This window comes from Delphinapterus leucas, chromosome X (assembly GCF_059928025.1).
Source record: "Delphinapterus leucas isolate spDelLeu-1000000601 "Yukka" chromosome X, BTC_Dleu_Yukka2, whole genome shotgun sequence".
Taxonomy (NCBI): domain Eukaryota; kingdom Metazoa; phylum Chordata; class Mammalia; order Artiodactyla; family Monodontidae; genus Delphinapterus; species Delphinapterus leucas.
In genome coordinates, this window is record NC_143150.1 from 33,054,590 (window position 1) to 33,078,632 (window position 24,043).

At 37.4% G+C, this 24,043-nt stretch overlaps 1 protein-coding gene across 5 annotated transcripts in view; it reads right to left on the bottom strand.

Annotated features, from left to right (window-relative positions):
• Positions 1–305: 305 nt before the first annotated feature.
• Positions 306–24,043, bottom strand: part of PLS3 (plastin 3) — a 90,227-nt gene continuing 66,489 nt past the window's right edge. For all 5 annotated transcript variants that reach the window (XM_022556686.3, XM_089904157.1, XM_089904155.1 and 2 more), the window contains 13 exons: positions 19,098–19,227; positions 18,460–18,592; positions 16,160–16,241; positions 14,976–15,141; positions 13,139–13,281; positions 10,590–10,685; positions 6,767–6,962; positions 5,577–5,655; positions 4,639–4,753; positions 4,317–4,450; positions 3,542–3,665; positions 3,197–3,321; positions 306–1,534 (listed from right to left, as the gene is read on the bottom strand). In XM_022556686.3, the coding sequence (XP_022412394.1) occupies positions 1,402–1,534; positions 3,197–3,321; positions 3,542–3,665; positions 4,317–4,450; positions 4,639–4,753; positions 5,577–5,655; positions 6,767–6,962; positions 10,590–10,685; positions 13,139–13,281; positions 14,976–15,141; positions 16,160–16,241; positions 18,460–18,592; positions 19,098–19,227 (1,656 nt within the window). In that variant the 3' untranslated portion in view covers positions 306–1,401. The remainder of the gene's footprint in view (positions 1,535–3,196; positions 3,322–3,541; positions 3,666–4,316; positions 4,451–4,638; positions 4,754–5,576; positions 5,656–6,766; positions 6,963–10,589; positions 10,686–13,138; positions 13,282–14,975; positions 15,142–16,159; positions 16,242–18,459; positions 18,593–19,097; positions 19,228–24,043) is intronic.

The following is a 24,043-nucleotide window of genomic DNA, read 5'->3' on the forward strand; positions in this document are numbered from 1 at the left end:
GGTTGTTCTGATACCCACTGTTTTGATCTTCTGTATAAAATCAAACTTTGAAAAGAGTGAATGAGATGGAAAAGAAAGAAAAAGGGAGAAATTGGATAAGGAAATTTTGGTAAGTTGGAGAAAACCATCTTACCCCACTGATCGTATCCTTAACTCAGTCAGCCCCTGTAATTCAGCTCCAAAAGCTTAAATTTAGCAAACATCATTTTATAAAGTACACCAGAAAAAGAGTTAGAATATTGGAGGAAAAAACCTGGCAAACATTACTGGCATACTACTAAGGGACAGAAGCATGAAGAGACTAATTATTATGTAAATGCCTTTATTTGAACTAATACATTGCTACCAGATTACATCACTTTTCAGAGTTAGAGTAACATTGTGATCTTGAAAACTATAGCAAACAGCTTGACAAAGCAAGAGTACATTAAGTCCTACATATATGTTTATTTTTTAGTGACCACATCTCCTTGTCTTAGGTGTAAAATTAGAAAATTTATTATACACTTAGCATACTTGGCCTACCGTATCCTGCCTAAATTCTGAGCCCACTCTCTCCTCAAAAGTGTCATATTCAACAGCACTTTAAATCTAAAGAGAGAGTTTGATGATACAGGTTTTAAAACAAATAAGCATATATTGAACCAAGTGTTTTAAGACAAAATATGTCAATTGTTTACAGCTTCGGTGTGAGAGGGAAGATGGAAATTCAAGGTACATTTTTCTTCTACCTATAATGTATGTTTTTTACTTACTTGAAGACCCCTTAAAAAAAGTAGCAAAATCAGCAGTCTTATTTAATGTAATCAAAATATTCTTAAATGTACAAAAAAGGATCATGTAGAAAGAATACTGTAAAAAGATACTGATTTTTAAGAATAAACTAATATGAAAAGCTTCTATTACATTCTACACAGCCAGTTACTTCTGTAAATTTTCAGTACTAGAGAGATAAGCGAAGGATACTCATATCCAAATACCCTCTGACCACAGTTCTTGAATAAGAACTAGCATCCTGGATGAAAAGCAGAATTATTGTCTAATAATATTCATATCCAATCATCTAAGCAAGTCCCAGGAGGTGGACATTCTAAGAGGGAAACAGATACAGAGAAATACGTACAGCAATGGGAAACGTCAAGGGCAGCGATCTAGGAGGAGCGAGTAAATGATTTGGCTATGAGCACATTTCAGGTGGGCATGACAAATCCACCTTGACTACGAGAAAGAGGAGTTGTTATTAAAACTCTTTCCCCTGAGGGCTCCCATGATGAGCTTAGTCTTGTTAAAAGTCCTTTAAATAACCAATGGTTCCTTAAGCCATGAGCACTTCACCTGGAAATTGCTGACCTGCTAATCATGCACTTGGGAGCAAGGTTGTTTTTATTCAAATTGGTTATTTTACACTCTCTTCATTCCCCTGCCCATCAAGCATGCAAACACGGTCATGACCATCTTGGGCTTTACTTCCACAAGGTCTTCCGGGAGAGCATACACCCTGGCTCCAATTCTTCTAGCCATTGACACTGCGTACCTATTTTTGGAGGAAACAAAAATTAAGGTGAAATTCTGGACAGTCAAGGGCACAACATGAGACATCTATTTCCTCTTATATAATCATTTGTCTGGGACGCAAAACTTCTACAGTGAAAGTTCAAATCGGAATGATTTCATTTTTCGTTATTTTGTTTTCTGTTTTATTTTGTTTGCGAGGTCACTTATAAGTGACACCAGATTTTTAAGCTCTACTATTTTGGGCTGATAATATTTATTCACTCTTTTTCTACAATATAAAATGAGAAATAATTTTGGAGCACTGATTTGATATGAAAAAATATATATTCTAGTTTTCTAGAATATATAATTACCCAGTATTTGATATTCTCGTTGAGCATGTAATAAGATAATAGTAACTCTCATGAGATCTTAGAGATTTGGGGTGGAAAAAATTATGCCAGACGCAAAATACAAGTTGGTAGATGCAGTGAATACTTCCAAATATTCAAGGGAGGGGAGAGAGCCTACATGGTACATGGCCAGAGTGGCCGAAGCAAGGAATGCAAAGTGTAGAGAAAGGAAGGGAGAAAAGAACATGACATGTCCAGCTGGGGAAATTTGCAGGAGCTCCCCTCAATTAATACACAAGGCATTTCTAGGTGTTCTGTAACAGGAATCTTTAAAGATGATCAAGCATCTGGAAAAAGGAGCCTCGGGAGTTCTCTATAAATTATGGATATTAAATCTTTATCATATTACGCTACAAATATTTTTTTAAGGAGGGCAGAAATGACGTGCTTAACCACGAAGTTTTGCAGTAATGTTTCTTAGCTATCCAGTGAAGCCCAGCTGGGGGCTGATTTTCAGTGTGTACTGGGAAAGTTTTCATGGGTTACCCATGAAACCAGATCACAGTCTAGGTCTTTGGAGAAGGGAAGAGACAGGTGGAAAAGACCTTCTCAATACTGTTGAAACACAGGAAACTTTCAAGGCACAGTTCCACCTGAGGGTTTAGCATCCTACCCACTTAAGGGACCAAGATAATAAACTCAACATACATAGTAAAGTGGTCTATGCACAGTAAGAGAGACATCACTAGATAATGTGTGTTAAAAGAGTGTGACAGAAGAATACTCTTATCAAAGGCATGGTTATTCTTAGCTCATCTTTCACTTGTGAGTTTGCAGCTAAGTTGCATTAAAACATACATTATTTCTGTAATCTACTAAAGCAATGACTGACTGAGCACCTACCTACTAGGTCAGGTGCAACGCTAGGCTCTTACAGATTTTATACATTTCAAAATCTCCAAGGTAAGTATTATTATTATTATTTTTTTTTGTGGTACGCGGGTCTCTCACTGTTGTGGCCTCTCCCGTTGCGGAGCACAGGCTCCGGACGCGCAGGCTCAGCATCCATGGCTCACGGGCCTAGCCGCTCCGCGGCATGTGGGATCTTCCCGAACTGGGGCACGAACCCATGTCCCCTGCATCGGCAGGCGGACTCTCAACCACTGCGCCACCAGGGAATCCCTCCAAGGTAAGTATTATTGATCCCATTTTACTGATGAGGAATCTGAGGCTAGAAGAGGTTTCCCCCAGGTGACATCATTCTCAAGCGGCAGAAACTGAATGAGAATGCAGGTCTGCCTGACTATAACACCTGTGCTCTTGCCAGGATATTATGCAGCATCCCTTACTTGGCATTATTGTGCTTGTCATCTTCTGTTAGATTGCCGCTCTTAACAAGGTCATAGTTTATGCAGCCTGGCTGGATGGCATCAATTAAATCCACAACTGCCAAACTGGAGCTGATCGTCTTGTCCTAGTGTAAAAGGACAATACATCTGAGAATTTCAATGTGTACAAGTTAACGTGGATTCCCTATATAAAGCTGCCAGAAACAAAGTCCAGTGAATTAAAAAAGAATCACGCCATTGGCCCAACAATGATTCTCACTCACAAAGAAACCAAAAGCTAGCCTTCCAAATTATAGATACTTTCTAGAGCAAACAGTGTTTAATAGTCAAACATGGAATTCTTACCTTAAAACTCTGAATGGAAGTTGATTTTCCAGCTTCACTCAATGTTCTGTTCACCCAGCTTACAATGATGTCATCATTAGCTTTCTGACCATCTCCAAGATCTTCCAGGACATTGAGGGTATATCTAAAAGAAGCAGAAGAAAAGGTCCTGATCTACTTCATGAGAAAAAATTCAATTAGAAAGATGCTTTATCTTTAATTTCTTCTCTTTAGGTTTAGATTTCATGGAAAGAGAGTTGCACTGTATGAAAAAAAAACAACCAACATTTCAAGTAGTAGTGGCTTGCCATTGAGCTGCCTTTTGCACTGGTGGGGGGAAGATTCTCAGTGCTTTAATGAGTAAGCCCAACAGTCTACTGCAGTCTCATTTTGTACTAGTCCAACCATGGTAAGGACTTAAAATAAGCTGTGCTTTGGCTGGTACCCAGTTATAATGAATGCTTTTCAGCATTACAGTTAAGAGATCTTTCTCAAATGTATACATGGGGTATTCATAATTTTTGCTATTTTTATTCACCGACACTAAATGAGGCTCAAGTCTGTCTGTCAGGCTTCCTATGCAAAAAGGGAAACAGTCACAGTTCTGCTGCCTCACTTTCAAGAAGCCATCTCTCATTGGCCATCCAACATATATTCATTACTTAAGCTCACTTCAGAGTCTAAACACAGAAGTTTCAAAGATGTAGTCATCGATACATTTGCTTAAAAATAATAAGGACTAGATCACAGACTTGTATTATAGTGAAGCTTAAACAGCTAAAATTGTGTACCATACCTTCTCATCAGCTGCCAGACTAGAGCTAAAGTCAGGGTTTGGTTCCCGTCATTCAGGTCTTGCCCTCCAATGCCAACCAGGGAGAATTTGGCAGGATGCTTCCCTAATTCAACAGCATAGTTGCAGTTTTCTAGCTGCAAACACACAAAAGCAAATGCTTAAAAGATTTTTCACTTGTTTAATCTGTATATGGACGTGTGCACAAAACTAAGACACAGTTCCTTTCCTTAAGAGGCTCAGAGCCAACGAGTTTCCCAAACAAAAGAAACAAATTGTGAATTAAAAGTCTGTAAGAAATACGTGCAGCAACCTAATTATCTACCTTTTTCATGTTGGCTCCAAGTTTCGGGTATGGAGGTTTATTCACCTTACTCCAGTCAACAGGAACTTTAATTCGTTCGTATAACTGTAAGATTACCAGGGCATCTTGCAGGTCACTAATGATTTAAAAAGAATTTGATCAATGCTTTCAGACAGCTGGGCCTATGTTTCCTTAAAAACAATGACACTACACTGTCAAACAAGATATATAAAACCATAGATAATACCCAAGACTCCTATTTTTTTAATCAATCTGTGCTGAAAATAGAGCTAACACCATCCAATTCTCTTAAAAATATTTATTGAGAGCTTATCGTTTGAAAAGTACTGTTCTAGAAGCTGGGTACATAGGACAAAAATCCCTGGCCTTTAAAGTGAGAGAGAGAGAGACAGAGAGAGAGACAGAGAGAGAGACAGAGAGAGAGAGACAGAGAAAGGGAAGAAACAAGTATATGGATAATATGATTTGGGGTGTATTTAATTGCTATGAAAAAAAAAAAAAGAACGAGGTTAGGGGTTAGGTAGTGGTAGGTGGTGGTCAAGATCTGAATCAGTGGCTTGAATATAGCAAGGGAATAACACATTAGATGTGGAAAAGAACATTCCGGGCTGAGAGAACAGTGAGTACAAAGGCTTCAAGGCATCATGGATGGTCTGCTTAAGGCACTCTCTGGTCTCTGTTTCAAAATATAAATATCTGTTCCCTACGGTGTTAGAAAGACATTTATACATTCTTCCACTTAATGTTAATGATCATGTAAAGAAATAATCTGGGCTTTTGTGTATTTGGAAATGAAAATGGGAGTCACCACTCAACATTTTCCAATATAATTAATATGCTACAAACTAACATTTAGGAAAGGTTTAGAGCTGTAATTATTTGTGTAGCGGCCATTCATGATGTTCATAACTGTTTACAATAGCAGTAGGAAGGCTTACGCATAGAGATGGTTTACATGGGGATTAACACCAAGAGAGTTCATCCAGTTACGGAAGGTTCTTTCTTCACGAGTTTCTCCTATTAAAAATATTTACAATGTTTATATATTCATTAAATACCTTGTATACGTGCATATAACATCAACCCACATATAAGATTATTTTATTTCTTCTTTACAGATCTAGAGCTTTTTCTCCATTGTCTCTAAGATACATGCTTACGTATGTATCTCTATGTATGAATGTATCTCTAAGATACATTCTCTCTAGATACATGCTTCTTTTTTAAACTGGATGAATTTATTTTAAAAGTAAAGAATACAACCTTATTAATAACCAGTTAAGCAATTTAGAGGTGTATGACGTTTTTAAAATCTCCTCCTCTGTCTAATCCTTCTCCAGTATCTCCCCAAATCCCCATACCTCTAAAGTAACTGATGTTATCAGTTTAGTTTTTATTTTAAAAATTTGCTAGGGTCATATCACATAAACCTCTATACTCATATTAACCTACATCTTCCCTCTACCCATTTAACAAATACTAAACTACATATATGTACTCCTTTTACATGCCTATATTAGAGCAACAAATTATTTGAAACTTCAAAAGCATAAAATTTAAAGATTTTATAGTAATGATAGTAGACATGCAATGAACTACTATTTACATTTGTTAATTTTTAAGTACTATACTTCATGCATATATAATCTGGCAAAGGTAAACTCTGCCTTTCCTGAACTTAAACGAATAATTACCATGCATTATTATTATTTTTTGAGTAGGTTAAGTGTGAAAGGAACTGGGGCCAGTTTCAGTTAGTCTGACTGGAAGAATGAAACATAAGTATTGTAAATTTATAAATTTTGTGCAAATGTGTGTAAATTTTATGCATATAGGCATTTTTCTGGTGAGAGGTTTAAAAAGTGACCTAATTCTAAAATATTAAAATAAAACATTGGTTTACTAAGTGGCCTTAAATTAAGTGACCCTAGGCTAGCTTACTTTAAAAGTTCCCTTGTATCATTCCTTTCTATCAGCTGCCACTTTTTACTCAGCCCTTGGGACTACTTCTAGCAGACGGTTGCTAAGGGGGATAAGGAAACTTATTAAAGTCAAGATTATGAAATCACTGTGGCCTATGTATTTCTACTCTGTAGTCCCAAACATAATTTAAGAAACCTTTAGTTACCTTCTAATAGAGTCCAGTCAATATCCTGGTTCTCTGGCTTAGTTAGTGCCGGGTATTTATTAAACAGGTTAGCCACAAAGGCTAAGTTCAGTTTGGGGTTTCCACTGACGACATCAGCAGGGGTAACAAACTGTCTGCAACCTAATTTGTCTGCTTGTTGAAGCATGCTCTCGGCTCTCTTCAAATCATCTGTTTCCTGTTGAAGTAAAATAAGAAGACATTTTTAAAAAGACCATACTAAAAACATAGAAATGTTTTCCTACAATGGTAGGCTTGGTATACAATTCTGTTTTCTCTTAGTCAATATGTGGTACTTATTGTTTTGAACGCAAAAAAAAAAAAAAAGAAAAAAAAGTTGGCTGTGCTGGATACGCAGTACCTTGAAAATACCCTAGATGGCACCAGATCGTATATCTAAGGACAGAATACATTTAACTCAATTGAGATTACATCTCTCATGGCAAAATTCATCAAGAAAAGAGCAAAACCTGTTCAGATTTTTAAATTAAGCCCTAAAGAAGGTGTAAGGCTGAAAAAGATGATGGAATTATGAGAAAATATTTTAAAAATAATAATCAGGGACACCAGGTTCCGATAATTTTATTTCAAGTTTAAATTGCATATTTTAAATCGTAGTTTTTCTCTTCAACTATTTTTTGTTTGTTTTATTTTACTTTTCCACCTGGGAAGCAAAGTTGTCCATTTCTGTAAAAAAAAAATACTTACTTTCAACTAATTCCTAGGACTCCTAACTTTTCTTCTTCTCCATTTTGCCTTTTTTTTCTTCTGGAAAGATGCATGCTGATCTCTTGACTAACGTATGGTTTGGTGAAGATTTTTAAGTTATAGATCTGATGATTTCAGACCAATGTAAAAATAGTTTCCCAGGTGCTCACCATTCCCACCTCCCACCAATAAAAGTTCCTCCTCCTGGAGCTGCAGGAGAAACAGTTGCTTTTGGATTATTCCTTTCTAGTGACCTGCCCTCCAGACTGTTCTTGGCAGCTACAACAGACATCTCCACCCCAGTCTACCCCAGGGCAAAAGTAGCTCTTCTGGAAAACAGTGTCATGTGAAAAGAAAAGGGATTTTATAACTGGGAGGAAAAAAGAGAGAAAGGGAACTTGAGGAATGTTACTTCTAAACCAACACGGTGCATGCAGATTGTATACTTTGAGAGTCTTAACTCTGTCTTTAATGGGTGGTGGTATCTTTAGTTTTTTAATCTCCAGTGAGGTGCCTTGACTGTCTGGGACTCCAGAACAATGTGTATTTATTGTGTTACCCTTCTCTGTTACCATCTGCAGAGCAATCAGTAACCACGAGCAGATGGGCAATTGAGTGGGATTCAGCCTTTCTTCAGGACTCTCTGTGAGCCTAGTGACTTCTTCTCACAGAGCCTATTTTATTTCTTGTAACCTATCAGTTGTTACTTTAATGCCTCTGGTTTATGCTATTTACCATCTTTATTTTAAAATCCCTTATTTGTTGATCATCTTGGCATTCCTAAACAAAAAGCATTGATAATATTGGAATAGAAGGAAGCTTTAAAATAGCCCAAAATGTAAAAAATTCAAATAGTTAAATACATTGCAGGATAGTGAAACAAAAAATAATCAAATAAAAAATATACATATGCAAAAAAGAACTTCAGCCCATACCTCACATCATATTCAAAATTAACCCCAAACACACATACACAAATGTATAAACCCAACACTATAAATCTAAAACCCAAATGTAAAACTAAATGTAAAACCCCAAACTATAAAACCTCTAGGAGAAAACATAAGGAGAAATGCTTGTGACCTTGTGTTAGGCTAAAAGTTTTTAGATACAACACCAAAAGCATGATTCGTAAGAGAAAAAAATAACTAAATCTGACTTTGTCAAAATTAACAACGTCTGTTCTTTGAAAAACACTGGGACTAAATATTTGCAAATCACATATCCAATAAAGGACTTGTATTCAAAATATATAAAACACTCAAAACTTGACAAGAAGAAAACAATGCAATTAAAATGGGTAAAGTGTTTAAACAAAGATATATGGATGGCAAATAACTACGTGAAAAGATGTTCAACATCACTTGTCATTAGGGAAATGCAAATTAAAATCACAATGAGACACCTCTACACCTGTTAAAATGATTCATGTTTAACCACACTAAGGTGTCAGTGAGCATGTGGACGTACTGGGACTTTCATGTCCTGCTGGCGGCAACGTGCAAAGGTACAACTACTTTGGAAAACAACTTGGCAGCTGCTTAAAAAAGTTAAACACACACATACCATACTACCCAGCCATTCCACTCCTAGGTATTTACCCAAGATAAATGAATGCGTATATGCATACAAAGACTTGTATATGAATGTTCAGAGCAGCTGTATTTGTAATAGCCCCAAACTGGAAACAATTCAAATGTTCATCAACAGGTGAATGGGTAACAAATTATAGTATATCCATTCACTGGACTATTATTCAGCAATAAAATAGGAATGAATTTATGATACATGCAACAACATGGATGAATCTCAAAATAATTATGCTGAGTGAAAGAAGCTAGATAAAATAAGAATACATACTGTATGATTCCATAAAATTCTCAAAAATTCAAACTAAACTGAAAGAAAGTAAATCAGTGGTTGCCTGGGATGGAGGAGTATGGGGGCAGGGAGGAATTACAAAGGATCATGAGGAAACTTGATGTGGTGATGGATGGATATATATATATATATATATATATATACCCCTAAAGAAGATGTAAGACTGAAAAAGATGAAGGACACTGAGAAACAAGGGGAAAAGCAAGAGGAAAGGCTCAGAGGTAAAATGAGTGTGTGTGTGGTGGGTACAGAGTAGTGGGAAATTGCACTGGTATAGCAGGGCCTTACATGATCAGCAGAACATTTCGGACTGAACTCTAGGGTCAACGGGGAAACCTTGAAGGATTCTGAGGAGGTAAGAGACAATGAAGGGAGTGCTTTAAGATCAACTAGGGAGGAGTGATAGAGACAGCTCCCTTAGTGCACAAGAGGGCCCCTTGTTCGTGCCAAGAGTGACCTGAACTGAAGAATTTCACAGTTAAAAACAGACAGAAATATAAGCACTACAAAGTCAGTTACAAATTCAGTTCTGATAAGGGCAGCATAAATGGTTTAGCCAGTGTAATCCACTCAATCCTACTGTGAAATATGCTAGAAATGTGGATTTTTAAAAACCAGTAGAATACATTCCATATCTAATGAGTATTAGCAACAACAGGATCCTAGAAAGTTGGGACTAAATAGTCTAGGCCAACCCTTTACTTCATGTATGAACAAAGTGAAATCCAATTTCGGGAAGGAACTTGTCCAAGGTCATTGAACAGATAAGTGATGTAATCAGGGAACATGTTCCGTGACAGTAATTCCCCAAACTGGATTTCAGGGATCAGGAGTTTGTAAACATATTCACATTACTCTCAACACAGGAATATTACAGATGCATATATGAATATGTAGTCATTAAATCTATCACTGTAATTGTAATCCAAACACTTGGAAAAGGTTAGTCTCTAGTGCTTATTTCCCCACACTTGCTTTGAATATTTTATGCCATCCATATGAACCAATGCCACCATAATTACAGAACTCACTAATAAACTGCTAACATAAATCAAAGCGTCTTTCTGCCTCTGAATTACACCTACAGTAATAAATTTTAAAATAATGCTTAAAATTGTCAACACCACAACATGCAATTATAAAAATTCCTGTTATTTATAAGAAATTGACAACAACTTTGTAAGCTTGTAGAATTCAAAAGAACACCTATACTTACATTGAAACCTGACATGTTAATATCTATCCGTGGTTCACCTTCCTTTTGTCCTTTTGGTGCAATTTGATTGAGAAGATGAAAATAGGCTTTGGAATCCTACAAATGAATTGAAAATGTCAGTGAGATCACATTTATAAAGAATGAATGTAACCTATTGTCCCATGTTTGGAAGGATACTTGCATCGGATTTTGTGAGAATGTACAACACAAATCTCTATCTTCTAATTTAACAGCTCCTTTCCCCAGAAAAGTCCACTTTTCTGGCCTTAGGTCTGCCTTGAATATGGATGAACTGGATTTTGTCATGACTTTACAATTTATTGAAGTCATCAATACAATAATTCTAGTAAACACATAACTAGTTCTGTACCTTCACTGAGTTACTGAAGTCAATAAGCTTGATAGATAAAACAAGCAAGAGAAAAAAGTAGGACAGGAGAAATCCAGGAAGCATAGGGAAAGAAAAAATAAACAGGTTACATCATTACAAAGCACAATATGTATATACCATAAGGTATGGAGAAGAGATTAGCTGTGTTAAAGATGTATTTAAATGACAAAAATTTTAAAATGAGTAACACTTGAGGTGGTGAAATAACATTAAACCCTTAATTATCTGAATATATTTAACCAAACAAGCTTCTCTTTGTTTTAAGCCCCTGAACTCTTTCATCACTTGAACACTTTCACTTGGAATCCCAATACCTAAAACAAAATGGCATTGCTCATACGGGGTGTGCGCTGGGTGAATGCAGGCTGTGTGGACACTGCACAGAACAAAACGTGAAAACCACTGTACCAAGTGCAAACACTTATGAGGTTCTTCAACACACATGTCAAATTGTACCAGAGGACAGGAACTGGAGTGAAGATTCCTTAATCATGTTATATATATTTGAAGATCACCTTCCCAGCTATGATAGTTTTCTATTACTAGGCCTTGACGGTCCAGACAGATTATAAAGGAATGTTTCTTGTGGTGAACCCTATGGATTATGTGCATCCTAATCCCCTGGAGAAGTTGTTCAATATGGAGATTGCTGGATCCAACCTCAGACCTACCAAGCACAGATCTCTGGGAGCTGCCCGGAGAGCTGCATCTTAAATGAGCCACCCCAGTAAGTTTGATACACTCGCCAGAAACGATTCTAAGATTGGGGAGAATCAGGTGAGTGAAAGCCACTTCAGAGCAATTCATGGAATGCAAACCCAGATCATACCATTAGTGGGCATAGGGGTTATCTCCTTCCAAGGAGTAGTGCATTACACTTGTGAAAGTGCTTTCGCTTACAATTACCTACTAAAGGTGCAGAAACAATTCGTAATCTAACCCTATGTACTTGAGAAAGACAGGTAAAGAGCAGACCCCACAGAATCTGTACTTACTACCCTGAAAAGGGGCTGTACAGGTGAAAATCTGAACTTGAACATACATTACCTAACAATCCTCTGCTTTTTAAAAATATTCAAAGCAGAATATTTTTAAAAAATATATTCATTTGTATATAAGAGTCCCTTTTATACATTTAAATTACGTGCTCCGAACATAAAATACATTTATGAATGGTTTTTGGGAACGTATCTAATGTGTAAAGCAAAATACAGCTGGCTAAGCATGTTGCATAAATTAAAAGAAGAGGTGGGGTCAGTTGGTTTTATAATTTTGGGGCCATCCTTAATTTTCACTGATGAAATCAGTAATGCAAATATATCCCATTACTTTCTCTCACCACTGAATAAACTGATGTGGTCACAGACTATTTTCACAGCCCTATTGGCCAGTGACATCTGGTGAAGATCCTTGAGTTTGTTCCCTGTGTTCCAACATCTGGATTTTGGAGAGTCGAGTTGGTTAATGAGAATGCCAAGATATCTGCCCTGGTGATTTTGGCCCTGTCTCCCCGAGATGCCAGAGGCAACGTGTGGTAAATGAATGCTACCGATGTCTCCCGCCCTTGCGAGTTTTCCCTAGTGCTCGTGGTGAGCAGTGAGTGCCAAAATTCAACTCAACGCAAGAAATCTTTGTGGGTCTTTATGTGCCAGGTGTTGTGTTAGAGGTGGGCTTTAGTAGGAGGGCGGTAATGCAAGGGCGGGGGCTGAGGTAGGAGACACAGACATAAATAAAAGTATGTAACTACCCTCAAGAACTCAGTGCCTGAAGGAGGGAGCACATGACAGAAGGGGACAGGGAACCCTGAGGCCCTTTCTCTTCCAGGTCTTTACTTAAAGGTACACTGAGGCCTGGGAAAGGCAGTTAGCAACAGAAGAGTCATGACTGCCTGTCCTTTCATACTCCATGTTGAACAGTAGGTAGAATAGAAAATGTTAGGACTATAACATAATACTTTTTACCCCTTTCCGCAAAATGAAAGCTAGACTTGGCGCTAGTGCTCCTTACTTGGCTCCATCTCTCTACTGAAATCTACCGTCAGGGCCAAGAGGCAACAAGGCTGGGTGATAAACTCATAGGGATGACCCCCTCCTTTAAGCTGGCATGAAATCTCCCGAGTCATTATATTCCCCCAAATTGTCGATAACTGCACAGTTACCTTGATGTCAGCACTAAAATTGTTGATTTTCTGCCAGCCTGAGTTTTCCAAATGAAAGTTTGCCCATCTAAGCAGAAGCTCTTCTGGAGATAATTTCATAAGCTCCTCCAAGGTCTCACCGTCTCGAAGTAAAGCAGCCAAGGCTATAAGGAAAAAACCCACAACCAATATATTCCATGTAACAGTTATTACAAGCTTATTGAGTCTTTTGACACTCTATTAAGTAAGTAAGAGAGGTACTAAAAGTACTGTGACCTGGTGCCTGGTTTTCAGGTACTCACAGTCTAATAACAAAGATAAATAAAAGTAGATAATTATGATACAGATAGAAACACTGTATTATGAGAATACACAGCAAATATATATTATAACATATTCTTTATTATTCATCACATTCCAAATACCAAATGTTCTAGCTTTTAAGTTGAACATTTTCACATTATGTCATATATTTACATAAACTGTTCTTAAATAATATTAAAATCAGAGACTTGGGGGAGTATGTTTAAAATTTGGGAGCCCTTTACTTAACCTTTTGATTAAACGAGTATACAAACCCTAAGGTATTTATATTTAAGCATAACTAATTAACTCTTGAAGTGTTAAACCTACTTTTAAAGGAATAGAATTCAACTTTACATTTTCTATAGCATCTAACATGTAAAAGGCTGCTCAATAATTTTTTGTTGTTGAATTGAATGCCTAGAAGAAGCCAAGGGTTTTTTGATAAATATTCCCAGAGGTAAGAGGTAGAAGCTTGGGTGTCTGTACAGAGCACTGTCTAAATTCAAGCACTCTTTTATGAAGAAGTTGTGTAGTCCTTATGCAATAACTACCTCCCATAAGATAAAAGGAGATTTATATTGAACAAGACTGAAACTGCCTGACTTCCAAAGAGGTCTAAGCGATACCTCTAACAGGCAAATTTCATCTTTCATGGACTCTGCTTCATGCCATGTCACTCTGGCACTGAGGGATTTAAGCAAGGGCAGAGGCAACATTCTTACTTGTGCAGAAGCCTCTGCTCAGAAGAGGCCAGCAATTAGAAAAATTTTATTTGTTTAAATATAGGCCCCTTTGAGTGGATTGAAAGTGTAAGTGTAATAAAGTTTTGGATAAATGTGCAAAATAAGACTGCTGCCAGGCATTGTGAGACCCTGAAATACTGAGAACCCCCAGTATATATTCTTCCCCCAAAGTAACTGAGGATTGATATGGTGATTTCCAGAAGAAAATGTGAATATTTGGAGTGATGCTTAATATTTTAAACTTCAAAAGGAGAGGATAATGTAGTACTTCCGAGCACCCCAGGACAATTGTATTGCATATGCTTATATATCCTAGAAGTCTATGATGTGATATCAAAACCTATCCTATAAGAATGATGCTTCTGCTAATTCAGGAAACATGAGACCACCAGGGGCAATTTAGAATAGTTTTGAAGAGGCCTAAATCTATGATAGAATAGAAAAGGTATGGAAAATAATAGGAGATGGTGTGCAGCAGTGGAGCTGAGGGTGGTGATGGGGTGGGGACTGTGTGGTCAGAGCAGAAAAGAATACATATTAAGTTTGGGGACTTTGGGCAAGTTCCTTAAACTCTCTGTGCTTTCGTGCCTTTATTGTACAATGAATTCTAAAGTGCCAGACAAATGTTAATTACTACTAAAGAAGAAAGTTATAATTAGGCTATTTTCCTGAATAACACTATAACATTACCTTATGTTTAATTCTAGTTATCATCTAATCACCTCAATTAAGTGAAAGCATGACAGTCTGCATGACTAGAAAAATATAACCAATAAACGACTTTCAAAATTATGACTGTGTTCCATTACCTTCATTCCTGCTTAATTCAATGTCAGCAAACAAACCGATCTTAATGATCTGCCAAAGCAGTCCCAAAACCAGATGAGGTTTCCCAGCCCGCAAATCTTCTGCACCAATATTCACAACGTGACACCCAATGGCAGAAGCAGAGTTCAGTGCCAAGTTCAAGTTTTCCTGCAAGACAGCCAATTTACAACACTTGCTTCTTGACCTTTCTGCGTTTTTGCAGTCTATTTCTCCCTTCACTGAAAATAACACTCAGCAAGGAAATTATGTCTTAATTTTACCCATACGTGATCCACAGAAAGCAATATCCAGGCTTTGGTGTTAAAAGCATAGCTAGGGACTTCCCTGGTGGTCCAGTGGGTAAGACTCTGCGCTCCCAATGTAGGGGGCCCGGGTTTGATCCCTGGTTGGGGAACTAGATCCCACATGCATGCCACAACTACGAGTCTGCATGCCACAACTAAGAAACCCACGTGCCACAACTAAACATGTCTCAATGAAGTTCCTACGTGCCGCAACTAAGACCTGGTGCCGCCTAAATAAATAAATATTTTAAAAAAAAGCATAGCTAAAACAAATCTAGCCTCATTGTTATTGTCTTTTTCAGATTTACAGGGGAAGTTAACTCGGTATTTTTATTTGGTCCCTTCTTAAGGACACTGACACTAAAGGGAAAGGCTGAGTTACTAGAGTAAGGATATCCATATGGGTTAAGTGTCGTATTTCTAAAAATGCCTAAATGAGAGGTCTATTGAATACATCTGAGAGTTCTAGAAGTTCTCAATCTCCATATCCCGAGATGCTCTTGCCTGAGGGAATTTTGCTATCTAACAGTCTAATACTCACTAAATGGAAAATAAAAGCCCTTTGTTCTTTAAGCATGCTAGTTAATTAAGAGCTTAAATGTTTTTGCTTATTTCTGTATGTTTGAACACAAAATGCAATGAAAAGAACACAGGGCTTCGCAGTTAGACCTGGATTTGAACTTTACTTCCAGCAGCAACGTCAGTACAGCTCAGAAGCCTTTCTGAGTCTCAGTTTCTCTTTTCTATGAAATCTGGAAAACAATCCTCAACTCAGACTTGTTATAAGAATTAAATGAGAAGATGAAAAGTGCAGAGCCTATGGTCTGTAGAACAGGTCCTCAAACAGTAGTTTCATGGAAGGAGGGGAGAATGGTGCATACCTGAATGATGAAGGGTGTAAGTTTCTTCTTGTTGATTGCTCTCTCATCAATTGTATCAGGAACTGAAAGGTTGATCATTTTACTGAAACAAATTTTGAAATGAGTTGACTTATTTTAAAATAATCTTTAATATACACAAATACTGTAAGGCTTATTATAACATGTCCCTCATATAATCTGAAAAAAAAATGCAACATATGACTTTTATCATGTTGATCTCAAAAAAACTATACATATAAAAATGCAAATAAAAAAGACCAAAGTATTTACAGTAGTTGAGTATTTCTGAGTTGGGCATTAGGGTATACTGTCTTATTTAATTTTTTGTAACTTCCACATTCTTTTAGAAGAATGAATTACTCGGATATTAAAAAAAACTTTATTGAATAAATATTAAAAACAGATAATATCGCACATTGAAACTGAATCTCTCTTCTAGATTACACAATGCACAATTAAAACGACCATTTATCTACAAAGAGGTAAAATTAGTTGAGCATGAGATTCTTTCATTCACCAAATACTTATTGAGTGCCTAGATGATGTACCAGCTACTATATCTGGTGCTGGAAATACAGTGATAATACAGAGAGAAAGAAAAGTTATCTTAATTAGGTTAGAATCTGACTTAGGAAGAATGTCATTTGGTAAAATTTGGAGTTAGACTCTAACATCTTAGATGTTTATAATACTGCCCTAAAACAAGTTATTCTGCATAGGGAAAACCATGCTTCTTTCCATGCAAAATTTAAATATTAAATAAATAGTACCATATGAGTCTCTATATTAAAACATATCGGGAATATCTCTTTACAGCCTGTAAGTGGCAAGTAAGGGGATATTTCACATTTTTAAAATCAGCTTTTCAAACAACCAAAATGACCTTATTGAAAGAAAAAAGAATTTTATATATTGTACACTGTCATCAGAAATATACCCATTGCGCTGTTCTAAGTGCTCTATATATAGTCACTTAAAGCTCACAACAGCCCTGTGAGGCAAGTACAATAATATGGGGATCATAATGGATGGATCCTGAAATGCAAAGTGATCAAGTACCTTTTATTTATTAAAAAAAATTCTTCCCTATTATGGTTTATTACAGGATATTAAATATAGTTCCCTGTGCTATATGGTAGGACCTTATTGTTTATCTATTTTATATATAGTATATTTTATATATAGTGTGTATCTGCTAATGCAAAACTCCTAATTTATCTCTTTCTCCCCCTTTCCCCTTTGGTAACCATAAGTTTATTTTCTATGTCTGTGAGTCTGTTTCTATTTTGTACATAAGTTCATTTGTATCATTTTTTTTAAGATTCCACATATAAGCGATATCATGTGGTATCTGACTTTCTCTGTCTGACTTACTTCACTCAGTATGACAATCTCTAGGTCCATCCATGTTGCTGCAAATGGCATAATTTCATTCTTTTTTATGGCTGAGTAGTACTCCATTGTGTATATGTACCACATCTTCTGTATCCATTCCTCTGTTGATGGACATTTAGGTTGCTTCCATGTCTTGGCTATTGTAAATAGTGCTGCTGTGAACATTGGGGTGCATGCATCTTTTTGACTTACAGTTTTCTCCAGACATATGTCCAGGAGTGGGACTGCTGGATCATATGGCAACTCTATTTTTAGTTTTTTAAGGAACCTCCATAGTATTCTCCATAGTGGCTGCACCAGCTTACATTCCCACCAACAGTGCAGGAAGGTTCAAAGGGGTCAGTACCTTGATTGCAGCTATTGATACATAGCTGCTGAGTGGCAGAGCCTGAATAGGAACCGGGCAGACTGATTATGGAGCATGCTCTTAACCACTGTACGCCACTGCCTCAAAAAAGAGTTGCATTCACTGACAAACTGCTGATAATCTTATATCATTTCTGCCAAGACACTGTTGGGTCTGGGGCAGCAGGAGGGACAAATGCATTTTTCAGAAATAAGTAATTGGAGGGTGAAAAGTGACGAGTGGCCTGTTTTTCTCTTTTGGAACCTATGGTACTTGAGAATAAAGAGATGCTGACATAAAAAGTTCAACTAAGTTGTATTGTTTAGCTTACTCAGTGGTGAGAAGAAATTGGAAGCTGAGAGCTTCTCTAGGAAGAGGTCTCTGGTCTAAATGACTGAGTTTTAGATTTACCTTTGGTGGTACTTTCACGGACAGGCCTAGAGATGAAATGAGCAGAACCTAGACAAATTTCAATTCTGGCTATTCCCCAAGATGAACCCATCAAGCATCCAGAAACAACTATGTCAATTACAAGGAAGACTATTTTTGGAAATCTTACCAAAGCACAATTCCATCACCAACAGCTTTGAACAGGTCATCGGTATTTGGGTTCATTGGTATGACATGTCGGCAATCTGGATCATTTTCCAAAGCTTTGTTTATCCAGTTAACGAAAGCATATTTTTCTTCCTCTAAAATGTGGAATAAGAAGACATTAGTTCATACTCTAGGTTAAATATTTGACTCTAAAGCCAGAAATAGTTGTTCAGGAGAGCTGTACGTTAATGTATCACAAGCCTGTTGTTATCCTCTTTGGAAACCCAGACAAGCGAATGCAACACAGTGGCTATTAGGAGCTATAAAATAAACAAAAAGAATAGAGCAGGGTTAACTGATCCTTAGAAGTTAGTTACAAAATTCTTTAAAAATTCTATTTATATTACTGTAGGGCTCTGCTGTAATAAAGCCTATCTGTGCACGTATTGTATCATGGCTCTTACAAGCTAACAAAGCCGTACAATAAATACCTGTAATGCCTTTATGGGAAGTATTAGTCCCAAGTCCAAATATAGGTCACAACGACTTCGACTGTATTCTTAAATAGGAGGCAATGTATTTCTAGAGCCCCTCCTTGACATTATAGCAGGCAACCTACTTAGTTCACTGTGTTCACCTAACACATGTGAAACTATTTACCTGAGTAAGAATGCTGCGTTCCTTCACTGGACAGCTCTGAAGTTCCTCCCAGAGCACAGATCCCTTCTTTCCTATTGATTGCTTTGCGGAAGGTTTTGGCAATATCGCTGCTTTTTACCTCTTGGAAAATCTAGTAACGAAAATATGTTGTTGATTCACAATTTTCAATCAGGTACAACCATAAGCATATTTATCTTCTTTTATATTGTGGTAACCTACATTTTCCCCCATAGGTGATAAGTGTTAAAAGATAAGGCAAACTAGGCTTGAGTTTTAAGATGCTAAACAAGTACTTCAATACTGCTACCAAAAATGAAGTGCCAGAGGTCAATTGCGCACACTTGTCAAAAACATCAAGGGCCACATGCGCTGAATCCGTTTTAAGCCAAAAACTAGTGTTGTTCAAAGGCACAGGTAAATCTGTTAATTTTCTAGAACAAGGAAGGCTTTGTTCCTTTCCTGGAGAGAAAAGACTGAAGGATTCCCCCTTCTTTAAGCACGATTCATAGTGCAAAGAAAGATGAAAGTTTTGGGGCTTCCCTGGTGGCGCAGTGGTTAAGAATCCGCCTGCCAATGCAGGGGACACGGGCTTGAGCCCTGCTCTGGGAAGATCCCACATGCCGCAGAGCAACTAAGCCCGTGCGCCACAACGACTGAGCCTGCACCCTAGAGCCCACAAGCCACAACTACTGAGCCCGAGAGCCACAACTACTGAAGCCTGTGTGCCCAGAGCCCGTGCTCCGCAACGAGAGAAGCCACTGCAATGAGAAGCCCGCGCACTGCAACGAAGAGTAGCCCCTGCTCGCTGCATCTAGAGAAAGCCTGTGTGCAGCAACTAAGACCCAACTTTTGTCTGCACACGCAGACAAAAAAAAAAAAGAATAAACCCAGAAAAGAGGCTTTTCAGTGATCAAGCTTCTCTTCACAATAAGGCACATGGCTAATGAAATTAACCTGTACATTCTAATTGTACAAAAGCAGGCTGTAACGAAGCAAATTTCATACCCTACTCTAACCGCTTGACTGAATGACCGGATATTCCAAAGGTCTGCCTATACATGTCTGAAATACTGGAACTTACCTAATCTCCAGTTTGTTCCTGAGCTACCAATGTGCATGGCTAAATTAGCCACTGCCAGAAAAACAAGAGCAAGATGTAGCATTTTCATAAAAACTTCTTTAAAACATGTTTAGAACACAATAGACTTATCGAAAGAAACTTACGGCCCTAATGGAAAAGTTGCTGAGCAAACAGAAGATAACCCAAAGGCCTTTAGCATTACTGACAAGTACATACTCACAAACACACCTCAGGAGGGGGTAGCCTATGTTTGAAGGTCATAGAACAGGGCCACCGTATTTAGCAGTTCAGGCTGTGTCTATGAGAGCAGGCATGAGTAGAAGCTGAAATCCAGCCCATGCTCCCCCAAGCAGGCCTGGTGTCTTGTGCAAGACTGTGGCAGGCAGAAAGAGGAGTGCCTTTTTACATTTAGTCTCTCCAGGAGAGCATCTTTTTGTAATTAATCAACTGAGACAGACTCTTTCTAACTGGTAGGAAAGTTGCTGTAGCCCCATCACAAAGTCATCTTTTCCTGTTACCGTCCTGAAATCCTGGCCTTCCTTGGACTTATAAACCCAATTTTATTTAGGAAAATAGTTAGTAAGCAGTAAGTTTTACAAAATCAAGCTTACTCAATTTCCATAGCTGTGATTTTGTGCTATACCTGTAATTTCAGAGGTAGACTCAGAATGTGTGTGCATGTGTCTATGTTTGTATATATATATAGACACACACACTGACTACTCTAAATATTACACACAACCAATGAAATCACTCTTCCTCCTCTCTGGCCATTATACTGACTCCTGTTAAGTATCCATAATGTGGAACTGACTCATGTACTCTGGGTAATTTCAAATTATTAAAATTATTTTTACTCACACTGATTCCACCTGTAATTTCATTTAATTTACCTTACCTTCCAAGCCAAGATTAGACAACAAAATGGTTACTTGGGAATGTAGCAATCTTAACTGTGATGCATTTTGTTCCCACAGCTCCCTCGTTGATAACTATACGTATCTGCTCAGTGGAAAAACAATATTTACTATTCTACCTCATTCTGAACTTTACTTCATTTAGTATAACACTGTGTAGTAAATTAAAATAAAAACTGTGTGCTTCTCCTGACTGAGATACCATAAATCACTGGAACGACAAAAATCTCCAAAATGTGATTGCCTCGAAGCTACTACCCTCAGAATGACATGTGAAAAGTTATTTTTCTTATCACACTATTTTTGCCTTAAGGATCATTAGCTTCTAAAAATTAGGTTGTTTCCATGATCACTATTTCAGCTGAAAAACTCTGTAAACATCATGGAAAAGAGGAACAATACAAATAATAATAACTTTTAAAGAAGAATGTCTACTGTACAATATTCTAACGCAATTACTTACATAGCTCTACTTAAACTCTTGATGCTTGGGAATAACATGTTGAATACAAAGTTGCAATTAAATGAGTTAATTTTCAATTGTCTTACAAAAGTTACATGACCTTCCTTTTCTAAATATTTTAAAATAAATTCTTCCAGCCAGGCTCAAATTTTCAGTTTCATAGTATTTTCCTCTGTTCTTTAGGTTTAAAAAAATGTTAAAAGATAAGTGATAGTTGAAGATTTATGTATCTGTTAAACTGATTCACTACGTGAGAATTTGCATTTTATTTTCTACTTTAGTAAAGGAATCAGTCGAGTGGATGATAAAGCAATTTGAGTATAAGCCTTGGCTTAACAAGAATCTCTGAAATCAGAGACAGCACAAGGCCAACTACTGTGCTGGAGAGTTGTCAATGAATCTTTTCAAAGCTGCCCGTGGTGATACTAATGAGCTCACTGTTTCATGCTGTTTTCCCTCCATGAGGAGGGACTTGCTTTATCATGTGTGAACAAACTCGCGGTGTACACTGCTCACTCTGGTTCTATATATCTTTTCCAGTCTCTTTTATGAAACGTATATGTTTCTTATTCCTTTCAAAAGTGTCATCACCTTCCTAGATCAGCACTAGTGGCCAAACCAAAGCAATGCAGAGGCACAGGACTTAAGAAGGAAAGATTTTAGAATGAATTGCAAAAAAATACTGACTGGCTTCCAGTGTTTGAGGCTTGTTTCCAACGCAGCAGGTTTGAATTTTTACTTTTCGGGGAATCTGTTGTAGGCCTAAACTTAGTAATAATAGGAAAAGAACACTGCCTTTTTAATAAATAGAAATAACTACCAACAACTAACACCTGTATAGCATTTGCTATATACCGGGTATGGTTCTAAGCACTTTACTTATATGAAGCTACTTAATCCTATGAGGTCGGTAATATTAGTAAAAGTTCTAAAACAGGTCAATAACTTATTACCATTATGTAAGAGCAAGGTTCTCACTGTGAAAATAAGAGTTTAATGCAGATTTCTCTGCTGAAAGAACTTATCGCCATACCAATCTTTTTACAGGTGAAGTAAAAAACCCCACTATTGGGATTCCCTGGTGGTGCAGTGGTTGGGAGTCCGCCTGCCGATGCGGGGGACGTGGGTTCGTGCCCCGGTCCGGGAGGATCCCACGTGCTGCGGAGCGGCTGGGCCCGTGAGCCATGGCCGCTGAGCCTGCGCGTCCGGAGCCTGTGCTCCGCAAGGGGAGAGGCCGCAACAGTGAGAGGCCCGCGTACCGCAAAAAAACAAAACAAAACAAACAAACAAACAAAAACCCCACTATTACCTCGGAAGTATAAAAATCCAGTAATTTAGTTTTGAAATACTTAGAAGAAATAAGATCAGTTAATATATTTAATTTTAACACGTGAAGTTTACATATGATTTGGGGGCTCTTTTCTGCCATATATATATATTCTTCTCCAAAATTAATATAAACATGTTGTTTGTAGCCTGGTTTGCAATGAACACCTCTTAGGTAGCAATTTAAAATAAAAACCAAAAATCTAACATGCAAGAACATGTTTACTTCTATTTCCTTATGTTAATCCCTGACAGGAATAATGTGCTTCCTCTTTCTCAGGTAACTAGGATCTACCCATACTTTGTCTGACAATTTGTAAGATGTTTCATTGATGACAAGGCAGATGGGAGTGGACAGACATTTGGTTGGTTACATACCCATCTTTCTTTCAGTACAGTCATGGTGGTATCATTCTGAAACTTCAGGTGGGTTATTTTACTGTCCTTCAGATTTCAAATTTCTTGAATAGAAGGGAGGTAACCGGAAAAAAGCCACTAGTCCCCTGTGTAATGTTGGGCAAGTCACTTCCTTTTTCAGGAACCCAGGTTTTTTTAATTTGAAAAATGAAGGAGTATAAACATATTGATTTCTTCCAATTCTAAAATATACATTTTCACCAACAAGGTCCTCATTAGTATTTTATTTTTTTAAAAAATCCCTGGTGATGCCAAAATTATTATGCCTGTTATTCACTTTTTAAGAAAATACTAGGGTAATCACAGCCTTCACTTAAGAGCCACAAACAGCTGTGTGGAATCAGCAACGTTTCAAAATATACAAAATTAAGTATTTCCCTAAGATGATTTTTCTCAGACAATTTCATAACTGTGTCCTTCAAAATACTGGCACACTGCAAATCTTGATTATTTAAGTCTGCTCTTTTTAGTAGATTAAAAAATTCTGAGCAGAAAATTATATCAAAAATAAGTGATCATAGTTATCTACTGCTCTTAAGCTGCTTTAAACTCACAATTAAACATGCAGTTACAAGGGAGGCAAGTTATACATCAGAGGACATGCAAGCGCTCATATTGCAAGTCAATTGCAACTTACTATTGAACATAGGATTCGAAACAAAAGGCTTTGGCAATAACTGGAGACAAAAAATGGTGGGGAGGAGATCAGTATTTCAAAAGGAGATGGCAAGAACTATAGCAT